At 46.4% G+C, this 18612-nt stretch overlaps 1 protein-coding gene across 2 annotated transcripts in view; it reads right to left on the reverse strand.

Moving 5' to 3' along the window:
* Positions 1-18612, reverse strand: part of FANCG (FA complementation group G) — a 58046-nt gene that overhangs the window by 14859 nt on the left and 24575 nt on the right. For both annotated transcript variants that reach the window (XM_044276257.1, XM_044276258.1), the window contains exons 12-14: positions 17414-17454; positions 5709-5849; positions 4734-4866 (exon numbers count right to left, since the gene is read on the reverse strand). In XM_044276257.1, the coding sequence (XP_044132192.1) occupies positions 4734-4866; positions 5709-5849; positions 17414-17454 (315 nt within the window). The remainder of the gene's footprint in view (positions 1-4733; positions 4867-5708; positions 5850-17413; positions 17455-18612) is intronic.

Here is an 18612-nt window from a genome sequence, read left to right on the forward strand (position 1 = left end):
GCTTTTTGTAGGGCAAGGTGACAAAAAGTGGCTGACACAGTTTGACACAATTAAAAAATTTATTTTTTATTTTTTTACAGCATTCACCTGAAGGGTTAATCCATTAGATACTTTTATAGAGCAGGCTATTACGGACACGGCAATACCTATTTAATATTTTTTTGGTTTGCAACCTTACACGATAAATACATTTTTACATTTTTGAAAAAAAAATCAGTTTTTGCACTGCCATTTTCTGAGAGCCATATTTTTTTGGTCAATCGTCTTGTGTAGAGGCTAATTTTTGGCGGGATGAGGTGATGTTTTCAGTGGTACCATTCTGAGGTTCCTAGTATCTTTTGATCACTCGCTACAAACATTTTTGTAAGGCAACGTGACCAAAAAATGGCTATTTATAAGGCTGGTCATTACTGATGCAGAGATACCTAATGTGTCTTTTTTTTTTTTTTTTTTTGGCATATGGCTTGATAAGGGGAAAGGGCATTGTTTTTTTTGAAAACACCTTTTAAACTTTTATTTAATTTTTTTTACTTTTTATTTTAGTCCCACTGTGGAACATTAACTTTTGGGGGTCTGATCCCCTCTACAATGCATCACTATACATAGTGTATTGTAATGCATTGACTGTCAGTGTATTACCAGTGTAATACACTGACCGACTGTCTATGAGACCTAGCCAGGGGGCTGGATCTCACAGACTTCCGTAGGAGGCAAAACCCGATGCCCGTGGAAGACATTTGGCTGCCTTTCCAGACATCGGGTCTCCGTCACCGCATACTTGTGCATGCCGCATTCAGCGTTGACCGCGGCATACAAAGGGTTAATGCACTGTAAATCGGTGTATTCACCAATGACAGCGTATACAGCAAGGGCTCGGCGGTCAGGAAATCCAGGCCCCTGCCACTGATCGGACAGGCGCAGCTCCTACACATGCCTGTACAGTGGCTGTCAGGAATGGGTTAAATTAAGTCAGTACCAAAATACAAACACTTAACACAGAAAGATCTTTGCAATAAACTATATGCAGCTATTTGCAATCACTCAAACAAACCCACAGAGTCACACTCGGCACCAGCACTCCGGGTATTCCACAAGCCCAGTGAGATAGATATATATTTTATAGTGGTTTTGAGAAGGTTGGCAGCACCTCTGTGCTCTTCTCAGCTCTGCTATGTCTCTCTTATGCACTAAATTCTTATGCACTTATGCATCTATTTCTCGCTTAGTTGATTGGGGGACACAGGACCGTGGGTATAGCTGCTTGCTGCCACTAGGAGGCGACACTAGGCTGAAAAGTGATATGCTCTCTCCAGGCTGGAGGGGGTATAGCCGGCAGGGGAGGAGTTATCAGTTTGTGCCCAAGCAATAGAAGTAGGAGAAAAACCATACGGTAAACAACCAATAACTGACCAATGCCAGTCGGATCGAACCAGAACTGAGGACCATACTGGCTCATCAACCACCATCATTTGCGGCAAACAGAAATTACTGGGTGGGAGCTGTGTCCCCCAATGAACTAAGCGAGAAAGAGATTTTACAGGTGAGTTCACAAAAATCTTGTTTTCTCGCTCGTATCATTGGGGGACACAGGACCGTGGGACGTCCTAAAGCAGTCCACGGGGAGGGAAACAAATCACATGCCCATGGAAAAAACGCCCTCGAGGATGCGTAATCCACTGCCGCCGGCAAGACCTTGCTGCCCGGAGCAGCATCCGCCGATGCCTAGGAAGGCACCCAGTGAAACTTGGTGAACGTGTGCCCGGAAGACCAAGACACTGCCTTCTACAACTAGAAAGCTGCTGCATGAAGGAGATGAAACCGAGAAGCACCGACCACTGGTCGGGTGGACCATAACTCCGCTGGGCGGTGTATTGCCTGGGAGCGGAATGCCTGAGCAACTGAAAAACAGATATACCTGGAAAACTTCCCTTTTGGAGGCTGCCAAGGTTTGACAAGGACCTCCAGGAAAAACCAGGTAAAAATCCGTACAGCGGAAAGCGCTAGTCATGGACAAGCAACCTCGGAGGCCAAATTACATGGCTGATGGAGAGCCCGCTCTCTAAAATGCGAGGGAGAAAGAAGAGACCCATGTCTGATAACGTGGAAGGTGGCGACTACCTTCTGCAAAGAAAGAAGATACTGGGCCGAGCACTGCCTTTTGTTTATGACATAAGACAAATGTACGTACAAGAAGGCGCTATCAAATCCGAAAAAACGCCGGGTGGATGATCCCGCCACTCGAAATGCTGCCTTCCCAGAAATAAAAAAGAAGACTACGTCCCAGAAGGATGAGCTGTTTCTCACTGAAACGCCACCAAACGACCCACAAGTGTTTTGGACGAAGCCGGCTCCTGGCCGCAAATGTGGAAGCAGAACCAAAATTCCAGGTCCGCAGGATCCTCCTCTGGTGAAGAGAACGCCCTCTAGGAAGCGGTAAATTGGTAGACCAATGCCCCTAGAGCCGTAGAGGTTTGTGGTGAGACTTCTAGCGAGAGAAGCTGCTTGAGAAACCACAGAGAAAAAAAACGCCTGAGCTAGGCATGCCCAACTACAGGCCAAATAACCAATACCTCGGAGAAAGGTAGAAGCAAAGCGGATGTGAGCATCACCGGTGATGGTAAGCCCGCCAGTGACCATATATTGACAATGTGGCAACCCTGCCTGGAAACGCAGATGAGTAGGACCAAGATGAGAGACATACTCTTGCCGAGTGGAGTGCGAATCAGACGTCCAACGCCCCAACCGTAACATAGGAACCCTGGTCACGTGGAAAAAATAAAGATGGGATTCCAGAGCCGTACAACCCATGGCTACTGGACAGAAGTGGAAGGTGGTCAGCTAACCAGCTGGAGGAGAAACCAGAAAAGAAAAAGGGGTGTTCCGGTCAAGGAATGAAACCCTTACCAGCGCAAATACCCTTTGTACAGGGAACCAACCCCTCCAGGGAGGGAGGGTTCTGACGTGACCCTAGGGAGGAAGGGTGGGGGTGCGGAGGAGAGCAAGGAGGAATATGTCCTGCTCTGGCCCGCTCGTGTGCAGTTCTACCTCACAGCATCTAGCCCATGGCAGTTGCGGGCTGCGCCGGTGGTGATATAACAACCAAACTACCCCGAAGGAGGAATCGGAACTTCTACAGGTCCACTCACCGGGTTGCGCAGGCGGTGCTTTATCAACCAAACGACCCAGGAGGGTGGATTAGGAATCCTTCAGATGTCCTCCACTGGATTTGCACAGGTGGAGCATTATCAACCAAACGGCCCCGGAGGGCAGATTGGGAAACTGTGAGAAAACCTCCACTGTCTGGCATAGGGCACGGGCCCAGTATGGTACACACAGTCAGCGTGCTCCTGCGGTGATGTGGGCTGAGGAGGGCAGGACCTGTATGGGAGCACCCAGCCTCAAATGGACAAGAGGCAGGAAGGGCTGAATCGTTCAATATCAAGGCTCATTGCCTGCAGATAGAAACCCAGGATAATCTGGTGCTGGCCTCAAAGAGGTGGCTGGCTAAGAAGGGTTAACACTGCCTTGAGCCAGTGGGCTTCTGGGGGAGTGGGATAACTAAGCGGGAAGAATTTGCGCCAGAAAGATGAACCCCCATACCTGGGGATGAAAGTTGGTAGGCTGTAAAGCCGGGAACGAAAGTTTCGGCGCAGGCCGACCGGGAATCACCGCCGGCCGGAGCACAGAAGGACCTGGACCGATGCACGGAATGTGCCCTCCTGCGCCCACCAGCCGCGGAAGCAAACAGCGCGGGACAGAGAAAAAAAACCGGTAGGCCCGAAATGAAGCCGGGGCCTAGATTTTGCGGCGACTGGGATGTCCATTCCGGCGCCGGGGAACGGAGAGACCCAGAGTGGCGCTAGCAGGCTCCCGGATGTGTATGCCGGCCGCGGGTCGAATAAGTGCGGCGCTTGGCCGACCGGGAGCACGCCCAGTCGGTCGGAGAACGGGGGCCCGGAATGAGGTCAGAAGGCACGTGCTTGTAGTTACCGCACGCAGGCCGGGAAGAATCGGTGCAGGCCGCAGGGCCTAAGGGGCAAGAGGGGGAGGTTTGGACTTAACTATTCTTGGGCCAAGGCCCTGTGTTTGCTTCCCCCAGCATGGTCTCCAGGGGCCCAGAGCCGTAGTGGAGGGGGGTGTGGGAGGGGACCTAGAATACTCACCTAATCCGGATTACTCACCCCATCTTCATCCTCTTCTCTTCACCCCTCCTCAGCTTACCAGCGGTGTCACCTCTTCAGCAGCTGGCACCCGAAGTGGCAGGAGACTGGAATGGCGGGGGGTTTCGCCGGATTCAGGTCCACCTTTTCTTCTTGGGAAGGTCGGGCGGTGAGGGATTCCGACAACGGCCTTGCTCCCGGGGTAGACAGAGTGACTAAGCAACTCTGTTTCCCAAAACCTAAAAGGCAAAAGAAAAAATAATAAAGTAAGTCGCCCTGCATAAGCAGGGAGGTCTGCCACCTACGACACCAAGCTAAAAACGGATATGCTCTCTCCAGGCTGGAGGGGGTATAGCCGGCAGGGGAGGAGTTATCACTTTTCAGCCTAGTTTCACCTCCTAGTGGCAGCAAGCAGCTATACCCATGGTCCTGTGTCCCCCAATGATACGAGCGAGAAATCTTATTTTGTATACTTTGCCAGCAGCTGCCTGGCACAGATATTATATTGACATCATATAGAATTAGGACCCCACCCAAATACACCCATCATACAGCTAAAACGGTAAGACTAACCCTTTGATATCCTCCCACTGCTGATGTAATATTTCCTTGTTGCTCTGGAACTTCCTCCATTCACATGCGGCTTCTTTCTTCCGCCCCAGTCTCCGCAGAGCATCCAATAGACATAAAGTCACACCTGGAAAGGCTGAAAGTGAAATGATGTTCTCGTTACCACTTATCTAATGCACAGCAAATATTAAATATTATTTTTATTGTTTTTTATTCAGCATGGAGAGCTGACTGAATTTTTTGATACACATCCCAGGCACAGAGATAGTTAAAGGATAAAATTCTAACTGCCTGCAGTTGCCAGCAGAGGGAGCTCACCGTATAATAACTGACCTCCTGCTGCACCGCCGCAGGTACCAGCAGGGGGAGCTCACTGTATAATAACTGACCTCCTGCTGCACCGCTACATCTACCAGCAGAGGGCGCTCACTGCATAATAATTGACTTACTGCTGCACTGCTGCAGCTACCAGCAGGGGGAGCTCACTGTATGATAACTGACCTCCTCCTGCACACCTGCAGCTACCAGCAGGGGGAGCTCACTGTATAATAACTGACCTCCTCCTGCACACCTGCAGCTACCAGCAGAGGACGCTCACTGCATAATAACTAACTTCCTGCTGCACCGCCACAGCTACCAGCAGAGGGCGCTCACTGTATAACTGACCTCCTGCTGCACCGCTACTGCTACCAGCAGAGGGCGCTCGCTGTCTGTGTAGTATACTGACCTCCTGCTTCACCGGTCCTGGTACTAGGAATATATCCTGCTGTGTCAAAAAGTGTCATGGTAAGGATGGGACTTCTAAGCAGAGGTTTGGCTTCCAGAAATGGCAGATGTAAATGTGATAAGTGCTATGAAACTACAGGCCTCAATGAAGTATACCAGGGCACGATAAACACATTTCTTCCCCCCCCCCCCCCAAGTTCCTATGGAGATTTGCGATACTCCTAACTTCACTATCTTGACTGCCCCTCTTACCTGGGGCAATCTGCAGGCTGAGTTTGGCGTTCATCAGAGCCGTCCTGTCCTCCCCCATCTGCTGGAACTGGTGGCCTCTCCCCAGGAGGGCGGCTGCTTTTAGGATTCGCCACACTTTATATTCAGTGAGTTCTACCGATCCTGGAGAGACATGGACCATCAGCTGTAAATAATTCATAATCCATTGTATAAAGGAAAATGTTGTGATATAGTTTCTATTTCATTTCCAAGTTTCCTTCTTGCAGTCAGTGAACGGACACAGTCTTGGTTTATCTCCATAGGCTGAAACCTTCCCTGCTAACTGAGGCTTTCTTAGAGCATATAACTGTAGGCAATCCTTTGTGAGACCTAATAGTTTGTACTTTTTTTTTTTAACCAAATCTGTTTTTATTCAAATTACGGTAATAGTTTTCACTTTTTAAGGAGGACCCGTCACCCCTTCTGACATGTCTATTTTAATAGCTACTTGCATTCCCCATGTAATAGCAATTCTGTAGCATCTATTATTATGGCTCTATGTTGTGCCATTCCTTTATTATTCCTGCTAGAAGTTATGAATGAATTGCTAGCAGTCTGCAGTAAGGGTACAGAGGGGAGGTAACCAGTTATGGGGGGGGGTGTGCCTGCACAGTATCACTCTATTCAGGCAGTGCTGCCATTGTCAGACTGTGCAGGGACACCCCCCCCTCCCCCCAAACTGGTTACCTCCCCTCTGTACCCTTACTGCAGACTGCTAGCAATTCATTCATAACTTCTAGCAGGAATAATAAAGGAATGGCACAACATAGAGCCATAATCAGGGGTGGGATTCAAATTTTTAACAACAGGTTCCCTACTCAGCGGTGGATACGCAGCGCGTCACGAGTCATGACACATATATACATACACCATATATATGCAACACAGTCACGACATATTTACATACACCATATATACACTACACACATACCACTCAACTTTTAAAAAGCCTTAGGCCCCCTCTTTGTTATTACTGTAATGGCCCCCTCTTTATTATTTTTATAATGGCCCACTCTTTATTATTAATATAATGACCCCCTCTTTTTTATTAATATAATGGCCCCCTCTTTGTTATTACTGTAACGGCCCCCTCTTTGTTATTACTGTAACGGCCCCCTCTTTGTTATTACTGTAACGGCCCCCTCTTTGTTATTACTGTAACGGCCCCCTCTTTGTTATTACTGTAACGGCCCCCTCTTTGTTATTACTGTAACGGCCCCCTCTTTATTATTATTATAATGGCCCACTCTATTATTTTTAATGTAATGGCCCCCACTTTATTATTATTAATATAATGGCCCCCACTTTATTATTAATATAATGGCCCCCACTTTAATATTAATATAATGGCCCCCACTTTATTATTAATATAATGGCCCCCACTTTATTATTAATATAATGGCCCCCACTTTATTATTAATATAATGGCCCCCACTTTATTATTAATATAATGGCCCCCACTTTAATAACAAAGAGGGGGCCATTACATTAATAATAAAGAGGGGGCCATTATATTAATAATAAAGTGGGGGCCATTATATTAATAATAAAGAGGGGGCCATTACATTAATAACAAAGAGGGGGCCATTACATTAATAAAGAGGGGGCCATTACATTAATAATAAAGAGGGGCCATTATATTAATAATAAAGAGGGGGCCATTACATTAATAATAAAGAGGGGGTCATTACATTAATAATAAAGAGGGGGCCATTATATTAATAATAAAGAGGGGGCCATTATATTAATAATAAAGAGGGGGCCATTACATTAATAATAAAGAGGGGGCCATTATATTAATAATAAAGAGGGGGCCATTATATTAATAATAAAGAGGGGGCCATTACATAGTGGAGTACCGCTTAAAAAAGCTGCTCTTACTCTGTGGGCAAAATAGATGTGTTTCCCTGTGTGTGGCCACCTTAAATATTGTCATCAACCCCATCCATAACTCTTGTTTGGCTAAAAGAATCTAAACATTGGGTCAGGATGAGGGGAAGGTGGAGTAGGCACCTGCTTAGGAGAAATAATTAATACTTACCTCTCTCTCCTTCACAGCTTGTGGCATCCTGGTACAGGCGGTCACCAATGCCTCGCTCACTGTGCCTTCCCGCGCCGCGTCATCTCGCGAGATCCGCCGCAGGAGGTCACAGTGAGGTACGTGACTAAGTCCTGCGTCGCACCTCAACTGAAGCCGCTCCCCCGGCCCCTCCTCACTTCGCCTGCCCAGCTGCCCTGCACAGTGCGCGTCACACAGGGCCTCTCCTCTCGGCTTCCGCTCCGCCCCCACCCCTATAGCTACGCCACTGGTGCAGGCGCAGCTGCAGGACCGGGTCGGGATCCCTGCTTCTCACCGGTCCTGCGAACCGCCTGTAATTTTAACAAACGGTTCGGCAGAACCGGAGAGAACCGGCTGGATCCCATGCCTGGCCATAATAATAGATGCTCCAGAATTGTTATTATATGGGGAACACATGAATCTATTAAAACAGACATGTCAGGAGCGGTGACAGGTCCTCTTTAAATGCAGGCTGGACAATCGTCTGTGAGCTCAGGACATCAGCAACACTAGTCTCTCTCTCTCCTGTCCTGCAGGTAAGGCCTTGTTCACACCTGTGCTATAATTTCCCTGTTCCTACTTTTTCATAGGAGCAGAAAAACTGAATTCAGGCTGTGGCAGATCTGGCACATGACATATGACTTATAATGGGGTCCAACTGAGCCGCATGCAGTATGTCCAAAGAAGCCTCCAACACAGGTGTGAACGCAGCATAAAATATATCATGATGCAATTAGATTATATTGCTCACAGGGGATGGTCAGGACTGATGCACTGTAACAATCCCTCAGCTGTGTGAGCAGCACTAGGTCAGGATAGGATTTCAGACTCAGAATCTAAACAAAAATATATTTACTGACAGCTAGCAAAGATCCTGAAAATGGTGAGTAACAAAAACACAAAGGGGAGATTTTATCAAGCCATGCACTCCAGAAGTCTGCAATACAATGTTGGATTTAAAGGATAACTCATTTTTTTTATTTTATTTGCTAGTTTATTAGAGCTAGGCATGTGTACCTGAGTTAGGGTACTTTCACACTTGCGGCAGGACGGATCTAGCAGGCTGGTCTCCCTGTCGGATACGTCCTTCCGCTGTTTCGCCGGACCGTCCCCATTGACTATAATGGGGACGGGGGCGGAGCTCCGGCGAAAGCCGCCGGACTAAAAAATCCTGCATGTCTGACTTTTTAGTCCGGCGGCTTTCGCCGTGCTGCACCGGAGCTCCGCCCCATCCCCATTATAGTCAATGGGGACGGAGCGGCGGTCCGGCGAAACAGCAGATAGAACGGATCCGACAGGGAGACCAGTCTGCCGGATCCGTCCTGCCGCAAGTGTGAAAATAGACTTAGTCTGTTAATGATTGCCAAAAGATCTGTAATTACAATAACTGCTCATCTGTCTCCGGCTAAGAAGACAGAGGGGCGGTCCTTCACATTGCATGCCTGCATTAGGCTTCAGAGTGAGGAGGCGTGTCTCTCAGTAATCCAAACTGATTGGCTGGCAGGGAGCTGCTGGCTACAGCACGTTTGTATGTGACCTGAGGGAATGCAGTTTTGGCCTCAGAGAACTGGCAGAGGAGCCATCTTGAGAAGATCCTCATAATGTAGGATTCAAAACAGCTGTAACTAAGGGGAAAACTTAAGGAAAACAGTGGTATGTGAAGGAACTAAAGATTGATTTATGCATAATGCTGCTGCAGCAGTAACATATGGTAAAATTGATTATTTGATGAAAATATGACAGTTACCCTTTAAGCCAAATTTATCACCTATGTTCAGGGGTGGAGAAGAAAGTGGAATACTATCTCAAGACAGAAGCATAATACTTAAAGGGGTTGTCTAATCTTGTCAGGGATCTGATGGGCGCTCCTAGGGGTTGTCTAATCTTGTCAGGGATCTGATGGGCGCTCCTAGGGGTTGTCTAATCTTGTCAGGGATCTGATAGGCACTCCTAGGGGTTGTCTAATCTTGCAGTTGCTAAGGCGAGATGGAAACTAAACATGGGCCACAACTCGGCTGTATCAGCAGATCCCATTGCAGCTACTGAAACAGCCGAGCCCCGGCCCACTCTCCTGCTTTCCGGACGGCTGGTGGTCGGCACTTAGTCACATCTCGCCTTAGTAACGGTAAGAGGAGACAACTCCTATAAAGATGCACCAAACTTATCAAACATTATGCGACATTTGATCAATTTGGTGCAAATTAAGGCAACGCAGGCTCCTGCAAAACGGACTTGAAAAATCTGCCTCATGATGAACCCCCCCAAATAGTACAGTAAAGGATCCTTCTGTGAAGTGTCATTCCACCTGCACCACTGATAGACTGAGCTGGAGATGGAGCCGGGGAGGTTGTGTCTGCTAGATGTGGAAAAATCCTGAATATTGAGCGCCGATACGTCTAGCACATCAATTACAGGCTCTCCCGGGAGAAATCAGACCGTTCTTTCTGCGTCGTAGTTCCAGAATGTTCTACATATTTCTATTACCATCAGCACATCACACATCACTGCGCACCGGGGAACAGGACGATACATGGGAGGACCTGGGGCACAGCTCACTGCAGACTACAAAATATTATATTACACTTAAAGGGGTTTTCCAAGACTTTATAATTGATGATGTATCCTCTGGATAGGTCATCCTTATATGATCGGTGTGTGGGTCCGACACCCCCGCCGACCAACTGTTTGAGAAGGCACAGATGCTCGCAGTGGCACCTCAGCCTTCTCTTAAGTGACGTCACGTTACCTAGGCGCATCTCAGCCCCATTGAAGTGCATGCGGCGGAGCTGCGATACCAAGCACAACCGCAACACAATGTATGGCAAGCTGCAAGTAGGCTGCCTTCACATACAGCTGATTTGCGGGGGTGTCGGGTGTTGGACCCCCACCGATCAGAATTTAAAAGGGTTGTCTCACTTCAATAAGTGACAGTTATCATGTACAGAATGAAAATACAAGCCACTTACTAATGTATTGTTATTATCCATATTGCTTCCTTTGCTGGCTAGATACATTTTTTCATCACATTATACACTGGTCGTTTCCATGGCTACGACCACCCTGCAATCCATCAGTGGCAGCGCTCCAGATGGTGACCAAAATAGTCGCCAATGTGACTTAGAATTGAAAAATGGCGACAAGACTTTGTAGTCTTGTCGCCATTTGCGCCTAGATCCTCCGCTGCTCTGCCTCTTTAAGAAATTTCGGTGATCCGCCCCTCACACTACTCGGCCTAGAGGGTGGGCGTGGCTTGGGTTCCCACATCTTGTGCTCTCGCCTCCAGCATTCTGGCAAGTCTTTCACCTCACCCTGATTGGCTAGTAATTTTCCCGGCCATTTCGGTGTATTCGCTACTGCACGAACAAGGCTCATTTCTATTGGACGGTTGTGAGTCTCCTCCTGTGTCCTGCTTGCTGATTGGCTTGTGAGTGTGGTGGCGGCTGGCGTGCACATAGATCCCGAGAAGGGAACTGGCCACGTTATGTGCTGGGTGAGTGTTTGCCGTGTGACAACTTTGCAAATAAAGTTACAAGTTCTCATGAAGGGACGTGGCTTGTAGCGGCCTACACGGTGTATGCCGACGCTGACCAGCCCAGACAAACCTTTATCTTCAAAATGGAACCCCCTCCCTGTCCTCTTGCCACTCTGCATCAAATTTAAGATATCTGCTTGCTGTCAATGAATAAAGACGCTCATGCTTACATCCAAAACCTGCAATCCAGTTGTAAATGCCATGCTTTATCTACACTGATGCATTGTGACGGAACCTCAGCTGTAATAAGTAGAAGGTTCAGATAGTTTTCAGTGTCCCCTTGGCTGACTGCAAGCAGAGAGTTTGAAAATAGTGAGGTAGTAACAGACAGTGAATAAACGCATATGTACAGAGGCTGAAAACCCATCCTGGTGACAAAGCTGTGGGTTTGTTACAATATGTCAGTGTAGCTTGGTGCTGTACTCCTGGTGAGGGTAAGAGGGGTTGTACCCCAGCGCCCGCTGATGTGGGCACTGGTTGCAGTGGCGCCTCTCTTAAGCGATTGGCCTTTTAAGGAGTGCAGTGGAGATAGTTTATTTTAACCCATTCTGTGTCACATAGAAGAATATTGGTTTGAAACCCCCTTAAAAAAATATTAACTCCTTAAAGGGATTCTGTCACCAGGATTTCACTTACTGAGCTGTTAACATGACCACATCAGTCTCCATGATTTATATTACAATATACTAGTATTACTGCGCTGTGTCTTGTAATTGGTCTATAGAATCGCTTTTATTAATATGCAAATTACCTAAATAAAGGAGCCCAAGGTGCTGTCCCTCTGTCCATTGGAGCCCAGCCGCACCCCTTCTTCTTGAGCCCAGAACCGCCGCACTGCTAATTTATTTACTCCTCATCGCCGACCTCGTATGCCTGGTGTGCCGTAATCTCGCGCATGCGCCGTGGAAAGACCAGTCAGCGCCCGCGCAGTGTCCTGGCATCGCCTCACAGAACACATTCAGCGCATGCTTTAAAAAGACTCGTAATTGGTACCTACCCACTCCAGTCTGGAGTGACAGTCTATGGCACACGTGACACATCACATGCTAGCTTACTCTTGTCATTTCCATAAGAAATTGCGCTTCTTTATTGTTGAGGAGACTAGAAACAATACATCAAACCATGCAGCCTGCACAATGAGTGATGTGGACCAGCATGGTGGTGGCCAGTCCCTCAATTCATAAGAGTCTGGGGACTGGACTAAATATATGAATTGACACTGTCTGTAGCCTGGTGTGGGGGTGCGCTTTGAATCTTCTCGATATTCTTTTTTAACTATTACTTTTACTTACACTAGCGCTCCAGAGTCTCTGTCTCTCTCTCTCTCAAGCTACTTCTTTTTCTTTCTTCTCTCTCTCTTCTAATCTTCTGAGATCTCCAGGCTCTGTGCTCTGTCAGCCGCCGCCCGGGAGTAGCAGGCACGCGCAGGCAGGAAGCTGGCCGGGGTCCAGACGTACGACAGGCGGAGGCGGAGCCTGAAGGCAGCGTGCATGCCATGTGATCATCAGCGTCATCCCTGCCTGGCTGCCCTGTGCGTGTCTGTGAGTTACTTGTGCCGCCGTACCTGCCCCCCTGCGCTGCCCGGCCCCGCCCTGCAGCCTCCATCACCTCTCTGTGTGCCGCACTGCCCGCGCCGCTATTGCAGGCAGAGGCACGCCCGGGCCATTCGCTGGCAGGTTAGAAGGACAGACACTCTGGGGGGGGTTTGAACCCCCCTATCCCCCCCCCCCCCCCTTATCTACGCTCCTGAGCACAGCCACCACTGATGGATTGCGGGGTGGTCATAACCATGGAAATAAGCAGTGTATAATGTGATGGAAAAATGAATCCAGCCAGCAAAGGAGGCAATATGGACAATCACAATAGATTAGTAAGTGCCTTGTATTAACTTTCTCTACATAATAAATGCTGTTTGCTGAAGTGACACAACCCTTTTAAATCTCAGAAAATCCTTTTAACCACCTAACTGTTCTGCCCGAGCTGAGCTCAGGCAGAAGTGGAGGGGGGAGGGCTGTTTTAGCTCCTGCTATCTCCTCAACGGTAGCAGCTAGAAGCCTGCTACTGGTCTTGTTTGAAAGCAGGCTTTCATAGAAGGCCAAAATGACAGCATTAGCCCAAGATAAGCAGAAGATATCACTGTTAGAAATCGAGTCGGGAATAATCACTGGTAAAAACCTGCTTTTACTTTCACTTTAAGCTACATTCACTGCATCTCGATTTCTAACAGTAACATCTTCCCATGTACTGAAGATATTGATGTAATTCTAGAATTGTTTGAAAGCTTGGAATGTCGGCATTCAAACAGTACAAAGCCCATAACTATAGCTATGAGCAGCTAAGGCAGCCCCCCGTCAGTCTGGAGGAGGAGAGGGAGCATTTGCAGAGCTGACAGGCTGCAGGAGTAAAGGAAATAAAATTAAAAATAAAAAGTATATATATATATATATATATATATATATATATATATATATATATATATATATATATATATATATAAATAATCTCTCATTGTATGGGCCCACATAATAAAGTTACTTTTACCACCTAAAAAAGAAATTCCACAAAATAATGTAAAAATTGCTGTAAAATAAAATAATAAAAGTAAATTAATACTCTATATATACACTCCAAAATGGTTCCTAAAAAACCTACAAATAATCCTGCAAAATAAAAATATATAGAAGAAAAAAATTAAAAAGTTATGACAGCTAAAAAAAAGGTATATAATCAGGAGATAAATAATTATGTCACTAAAGGGTTAAAAATGCAATAGTGTCCTCTGTGTTGAGTGCAAGCAAGATTTACTGCAGACACACAATAAAAAAAAATACAATAAAAAAGTGCAATTTTTGGGAGGATTTTTTAAATTTTAACGGGACTGTTAGGAGGTTAAAGGGTTTCTACCACTTGGATTTCACATAATTAGGTGTCAGACACTAGCGCTCCGCTAGTGTCTGCTCTGCCAAACTATCCTGCTATAATAGCTTTTGGGGCAGCCGTTTACCTAAAAAAAGAACTTTTATTAATATGCTAATGACCCTCTAGGTGCTATGGGGGCGTCATTAGCACCTAGAGGATCGGTCTACCTTCTCAAGATGCCGCCGCTCAGCGCCTCCCTCCAGCCCGCCCATCTGCTTCGGAATGCATCAAACGGACGACTTCACGCGCATGCGCCTTGCGCGGCTGTATTCGGCGCATGCGCAGTGAATGTCCGACCGCTTCCCTGCTCAGACATCTCCACTGCGCCTGCGCCGATGACGTCATCGGCGCAGGCGCAGTGGAGATGTCTGAGCAGGGAAGCGGTCGGACATTCACTGCGCATGCGCCGAATACAGCCGCGCAAGGCGCATGCGCGTGAAGTCGTCCGTTTGATGCATTCCGAAGCAGATGGGCGGGCTGGAGGGAGGCGCTGAGCGGCGGCATCTTGAGAAGGTAGACGGAGCCTCTAGGTGCTAATGACGCCCCCATAGCACCTAGAGGGTCATTAGCATATTAATAAAAGTTCTTTTTTTAGGTAAACGGCTGCCCCAAAAGCTATTATAGCAGGATAGTTTGGCAGAGCAGACACTAGCGGAGCGCTAGTGTCTGACACCTAATTATGTGAAATCCAAGTGGTAGAAACCCTTTAAGGAAAAGCGGCATCTTTCGTGCCCTCCAGCAGCCTGTAGTTTCCCTGTCCGCAGGCTCTTGGTAATTATTCAGTAACTAATTGGAGGGAAGAAGGGGGGATGCAGCTGCAGTATCTCTCCCTCAGCATCTGTGTGGCGCTGCATGCTGAGAGGGGTTTTCTTTAACCTCTTCTTTGTCCTGAAGATAGATTCAGAGAGCAGCTCAGTTACAGCAGCCATGAGTCGAACATTACCGCAGCCGTCCCCTCTCTTCTTGTTTAGTTCTACAGTTCACATGCAGTTACCCGATTATGAAAGGCGCGGGGGTCCAACCACATACCAATGTGACGACAGGTCTGCTGCGTTTTTATGATGTTTTATCATCTTACACGCAAGTTCAGCAATTAGAGCTGAATGGTAGCTTATGGCCATGTGGCCCTCAGAGGTGGTATCGGACGGTGAACGCTACTGTTAAAATGACTTGTAATCTCATGTCAGTAGTGACTCTGGCGGTAGATTCTCCCCCCCCCCCCCCCCCCCCCATATTTTACACTGCGGCTCTGCTGGTTCAGACTGGCTCTGGTGACTATGCTCAGGCTCTCCATTTACAGTCAGTACATGGAGAGACAAATACAACCAGAGCAGGACGATGTGATGAAAAGATGATTAACAGGTAAGGCTACTTTCACACTTGCGTTTTTGTTGGATCCGGCAGGGTTCAGCAAAAACACTTCTGTTCTGATAATACAACCGTCTGCATCCGTTCTGAACGGATCCGGTTGTATTATCTTTAACATACCCAAGACGGATCCGTCATGAACACCATTGAAAGTCAATGGGAGACAGATCTGTTTTCTAGCGTTTTAGAGAAAACTGATCCGTCCCCATTGACTTGCATTGGGGGTCATGCCGGGTCCGTCTTGCTCCGCATCCCAGGACGGAAAGCAAACTACAACATGATGCGGTTTGCTCTCCGGTATGGGAACGCAACTAAACGGAATGGAATGCATTTGGGAGCGCTCCGTTCTGTTCAGTTCAGTTTTGTCCCCATTGACAATGAATGGGGACAAAACTGAAGTGTTTTTTTCTGGTATTGAGCCCGTATGACGGATCTGAATACCGGAAACCTAAAACGCTAGTGTGAAAGTCGCCTAACAGCTTCACATGGACTATATAATCAGGAGATATAATATACAGCTATATCACATCACTACAGGGAGGTATATAATCAGGGGATATAATATACTGCTATATCACATCACTACAGGGAGGTATATAATCAGGGGATATAATATACTGCTATATCACATCACTACAGGGAGGTATATAATCAGGGGATATAATATACTGCTATATCACATCACTACAGGGAGGTATATAATCAGGGGATATAATATACAGCTATATCACATCACTACAGGGAGGTATATAATCAGGGGATATAATATACAGCTATATCACATCACTACAGGGAGGTATATAATCAGGGGATATAATATACAGCTATATCACATCACTACAGGGAGGTATATAATCAGGGGATATAATATACAGCTATATCACATCACTACAGGGAGGTATATAATCAGGGGATATAATATACAGCTATATCACATCACTACAGGGAGGTATATAATCAGGGGATATAATATACAGCTATATCACATCACTACAGGGAGGTATATAATCAGGGGATATAATATACAGCTATATCACATCACTACAGGGAGGTATATAATCAGGGGATATAATATACAGCTATATCACATCACTACAGGGAGGTATATAATCAGGGGATATAATATACAGCTATATCACATCACTACAGGGAGGTATATAATCAGGGGATATAATATACAGCTATATCACATCACTACAGGGAGGTATATAATCAGGGGATATAATATACTGCTATATCACATCACTACAGGGAGGTATATAATCAGGGGATATAATATACAGCTATATCACATCACTACAGGGAGGTATATAATCAGGAGATATAATATACTGCTATATCACATCACTACAGGGAGGTATATAATTGGGAGATATAATGTACAGCTATATCACATCACTACAGGGAGGTATATAATCAGGGGATATAATATACAGCTATATCACATCACTACAGGGAGGTATATAATCAGGGGATATAATATACTGCTATATCACATCACTACAGGGAGGTATATAATCAGGAGATATAATATACTGCTATATCACATCACTACAGGGAGGTATATAATCAGGGGATATAATATACTGCTATATCACATCACTACAGGGAGGTATATAATCAGGAGATATAATGTACAGCTATATAATCAGGGGATATAATATACAGCTATATCACATCACTACAGGGAGGTATATAATCAGGGGATATAATATACAGCTATATCACATCACTACAGGGAGGTATATAATCAGGAGATATAATATACTGCTATACCAGATTCCTCAGTTTACAGTTCGGCACACTCACCAGAATCACCACAATGGATTTTCGTCAATAAGTTTATGCACCTAGAAAAACATATCATAAATGTTATACATTACATATGTTACATATTAATAAAGGAGACATCAAATACAATATATAACAGATCTGATCATGTGACTGTGAGCTATAGCCCCAACTACTTAAAAGGGAACAGCAGTTTGAGGATAAAACACTAAGGCCCCTTTCACACGGGCGAGATTTCCGCGTGGGTACAATGCGGGAGGTGAACACACTGCACCCGCACTGAATCCGGAGCCATTAATTTCTATGGGGCTGTGCACATAAGCTGTGATTTTCACGCATCACTTATGCGTTGCGTGAAAATCGCAGCATGCTCTATATTGTGCGTTTATCACGCAACGCAGGCCCCATAGAGGTGAATGTAAGTGCGGATGCGGTGCGATTTTCACGCACGGTTGCTAGGAGATGATCGGGATGGAGACCTGATCATTATTATTTTCCCTTATATTATAAGGGAAAATAATAGCATTCTGAATACAGAATGCATAGTACAATAGCGCTGGAGGGGTTAAAATAAATAAATATGAACTCCCCTTAATCCACTTGCTCGCGCAGCCTGGCTTCTCTTCAGTCTTCTTCTTTGCTGTGTACAGGAAAAGGACCTGTGGTGACGTCAATTCGGTCATCACATGGTCCATCACATGATCTTTTACCATGGTGATGGACCATGTGATGACCGGAGTGACGTCACCACAGGTCCTTTTCCTGTACACAGCAAAGAAGAAGACAGAAGAGAAGCCAGGCTGCGCGAGCAAGTGGATTAAGGGGAGTTAAAAAAAATATATATTTTAACCCCTCCAGCCCTATTGTACTATGCATTCTGTATTAAGAATGCTATTATTTTCCCTTATAACCATGTCATAAGGGAAAATAATACAATCTACACAACCCCGATCCCAAACTCCAACTTCTGTGAAGAAGTTCGGGTTTGGGTACCAAACATGCAGATTTTTCTCACGCGCGTGCAAAACGCATTACAATGTTTTGCACTCACGCGGAAAAATCGCGCATGTTCCCGCAACGCACCCGCACCTTTTCCCGCAACGCCCGTGTGAACCCAGCCTAAATGTAGTCACTCCTTCCGGAGCTGGTCCCCACCCCAAGGCCATGGGTTGCTCATACACCTTAAAAATTTTACTTTTTTAAAGAACTGACCAGGA

This window comes from Bufo gargarizans, chromosome 1, assembly GCF_014858855.1.
Source record: "Bufo gargarizans isolate SCDJY-AF-19 chromosome 1, ASM1485885v1, whole genome shotgun sequence".
Classification (NCBI taxonomy): Eukaryota; Metazoa; Chordata; class Amphibia; order Anura; family Bufonidae; genus Bufo; species Bufo gargarizans.